We start from the raw sequence: 3,306 nt of genomic DNA, 5'->3' as shown, positions 1-3,306 counted from the left end.
AGGTAGGTGGAAGAAGCCGGCGGTGTGGTCCAGTCGGGCCGGGATGGCGTCGCCCAGGTTCATCAAGGATCAGCCGAGAGGACTGGGAGCGTCTTAGATTTAAAAGTGTTTGCCTGTCGTATGTAATCAGTGCACAGCCATAGATGAGCATACACTGAAAGGATAAAAAATACAATGCCAAGGTCCATAAAAGCGTGTAGAGGGGGTAAAAAAGCAGCGAAACAGATACAGCCGAGGACGGCAAGCCACGTACACTGGCTTCCATCTTCTGCCGGGAGACATGTATATGTAACAGAGTTGGTTCTAGCACAGAACCTGTGGACTTACTGAAGTCATTTCAGAAGACCACACTGGAGAAAAGAGTCCAAATGAATTCATTCTACTGCAGTTTGTGGTGTCTTTTCAGGGTTGTTGAATATCTTTGCTGCCTTGTGGTTGGGTGAGACACACACCACTCTGGATATGATTACTGCTGTGTTAACATCAACTGGGCTACATCTTGAGATATGGATGACAGGCCATTTTGGGACATCCTCTTTACATTTTGCTGTACTAGATATGTGATTTTTGTTGTATACCTGTCTTCTAATTTTTTGTTACATCATCATTGTTACATTTTTTGTCATCAAGAGTAGTCAAGGAAACTGACAGCTACAGAGAACAGTGAACAGCTTCTTTCTGCATTTTTAGTTGTAGAAAGTCAGGGCTTAGAGATGGCGCCATTTTGCGCTCATGGCACAACTGTAAAGCTACCAAGACAAGGCCGTCCACCTAAACTCACAGGCCGAACAAAGAGAGCGCTGATCAGAAATGCAGCCAAGAGGCCCATGGTGACTCTGGACGAGCTGCAGAGATCTACAGCTCAGGTGGGGGAATCTGTCCATAGGACGACTATTAGTCGTGCACTGCACAAAGTTGGCCTTCATGGAAGAGCGGCAAGAAGAAAAGCCATTGTTAACAGAAAACCATAACAAGTCCCGTTTGCAGTTTGCCACAAGCCATGTGGGGGACACAGCAAACATGTGGAAGAAGCTGCTCTGGTCAGATGAGACCAAAATGGAACTTTTTGGCCAAAATGCAAAACGCTTTGTGTGGAAAACTAACACTGCACATCACTCTGAACACACCATCCCCACTGTCAAATATGGTGGTGGCAGCATCATGCTCTGGGGGGGCTTCTCTTCAGCAGGGACGGGGAAGCTGGTCAGAGTTGATGGATGAAGCCAAATACAGGGCAATCTTGGAAGAAAAGACTTGAGACTGGGGCGGAGCTTCACCTTCCAGCATCAACGACCCTAAACATAAAGCCAGGGCAACAATGGGATGGTTTAAAACAAAACATATCCATGTGTTAGGATGGCCCAGTCAAAGTCCAGCTCTAAATCCAATCGAGAATCTGTGGCAAGATCTGAAAACTGCTGTTCACAAACGCTGCCCATCTAATCTGACTGAGCTGGAGCTGATTCAAAGAAGAATGGGCAAAGATTTCAGTCTGTAGATGTGCAAAGCTGGTAGAGACAGACCCTAAAAGACTGGCAGCTGGAACTGCAGCAAAAGGTGGTTCTACAAAGTATCGACTCAGGGGGCTGAATAATTACGCACACCCCACTTTGCAGTTATTTATTTGTAGAAAAAAATCATGTATGGAATCATGTATGATTTTGGTTCCACTTCTCACGTGTGCACCACTTTGTGTTGGTCTTTCACCTGGAATTCCAATAACATTGATTCATGTTTGTGGCTGTAATGTGACAAAATGTGGAAAAGTTCAAGGCGGCCGAATACTTTTGCAAGCCACTGTATATTAGTTGTCCAGAATGTACACAACAGACATAATTTAGAAAGCAGCTTCATTGCCTTGCTTTTATTACTATTATGCAATAATAAGAAAAGACTTACAGTATAGTATAAAGCAGAAATATGATGTCAGCTTGGTTGTCTTCAACATTAGCTTTGTTTATACACTAGAGTCTGCTTTTCTTTAGAACAACATATACAGTATTATTCCAAATTACATTAATTTAATGTTTGAGTAATTTTATACTGTTGGGCAGTTTTACTTGACAGCACAGATGGTACATGAGGATGCCTCTGATCGTTTGGTCTCTAATGCCATAGATAAGTGGGCTCAAACATCTGGGGGAAAGGATCATAGACACATAAAGTATACTGTAGATGCGTAAAAATGTTACTCTGTCAAGGACTTTTGAGATCTCTGTAACCAAAGGGTCATGAATAGTTGAGGACAGACTGAGGCCTAACTGTATCAGGTGCAGCAGCAGTGTGCTACGAACCTTACGGGCTGAAGCTTTATCTGTGGAGGCCGACGTGGCTGCTATCATAACACCAATATAGGAGCAAGTAACTGCAACACCAGCAGATACAAAAATAACCCAAGTGTAAGCTTTGTCATAATGATCAGACATGGGGCCAAGCAACAAAGGGGTGTTAGAGCAAAAGTCTTTCATTTGGAGACTCTCTAAGTCTTCAAATTGAAAATTTAACAGCAAAATCAGTCGAATAAAAACATTTAGTGAACTGACGGCCCAAACTATGATGATCGCTAGTGCTGTGTTCCTGATGGTGATGATGCTAGCATGCCTTAGAGGGTAGCACACAGCTACATATCTCTCCAGAGACATCACCACCAGTGTGAGAGGAGAGATCCCAGTTGTGAGATTGGCAAGCATGACAAGAAAGCCACAAACAGGATATGTCAGTCTGATTCTACAAGCAGATAGTAAGTACAATAACTGACTCAGGACCATCTGTATGGTGTCTGCAAAAAGTAAATTATAAAGAAGAACATAACAGGCTGTCTCACGAAACACTGCTTTACTCCTCAAGATGTGTAGCATGGTCCCATTGATGAAGAGCAACACACAGCAGGATGCTGTAATTGGAGCAGAAAATAACAAGACTTCCAGTATCCCTCGGTACTGCAGTCCAACAGTGAAGTTAGTCTTAGATGGAGTGATGTAGGACATGTTAGACACACATTTACATGACAGTCCTAAAGATCTGACCAAGGATTTTATCTAGACATGTAGTCATTCTCAACTAAAAGTCAGTTAACACAGAAAAAAGTTTTTTTGTTGCAGCTATAACCCAAAGAAACAATAAGTTTTAAGTTCACATTCCAAAGAGAAACGTTCTGCTTTGTCAGTGGTTAGCAGGTAACAAGCAGTGCTTGGTTCCATCTGCTCAGGAGTCTTCTGCAGGATTTACTCACGTCCACATGCATTTTAAGAACTCAGTCCTCGCACACCATTCACATGACAGCATCACATGTAAGTGTAGTAAGCC

At 43.0% G+C, this 3,306-nt stretch overlaps 1 protein-coding gene across 1 annotated transcript; it reads right to left on the bottom strand.

The window, feature by feature from the left end:
• Positions 1 to 1,981: 1,981 nt before the first annotated feature.
• Positions 1,982 to 3,020, bottom strand: LOC120737466 (odorant receptor 131-2-like). The gene has a single exon (XM_040038189.1). It carries the CDS (start codon positions 2,985 to 2,987, stop codon positions 2,022 to 2,024), a length of 966 nt encoding a protein of 321 aa, XP_039894123.1. The 5' UTR covers positions 2,988 to 3,020; the 3' UTR covers positions 1,982 to 2,021.
• Between the last annotated feature and the right edge of the window lie 286 nt (positions 3,021 to 3,306).

Source organism: Simochromis diagramma, unplaced genomic scaffold (assembly GCF_900408965.1).
Source record: "Simochromis diagramma unplaced genomic scaffold, fSimDia1.1 OVJJ01000323.1, whole genome shotgun sequence".
NCBI classification, from domain to species: domain Eukaryota; kingdom Metazoa; phylum Chordata; class Actinopteri; order Cichliformes; family Cichlidae; genus Simochromis; species Simochromis diagramma.
The sequence above is the reverse complement of the archived record's forward strand: the minus strand, read 5'-3'. Positions and strand labels throughout refer to the sequence as shown.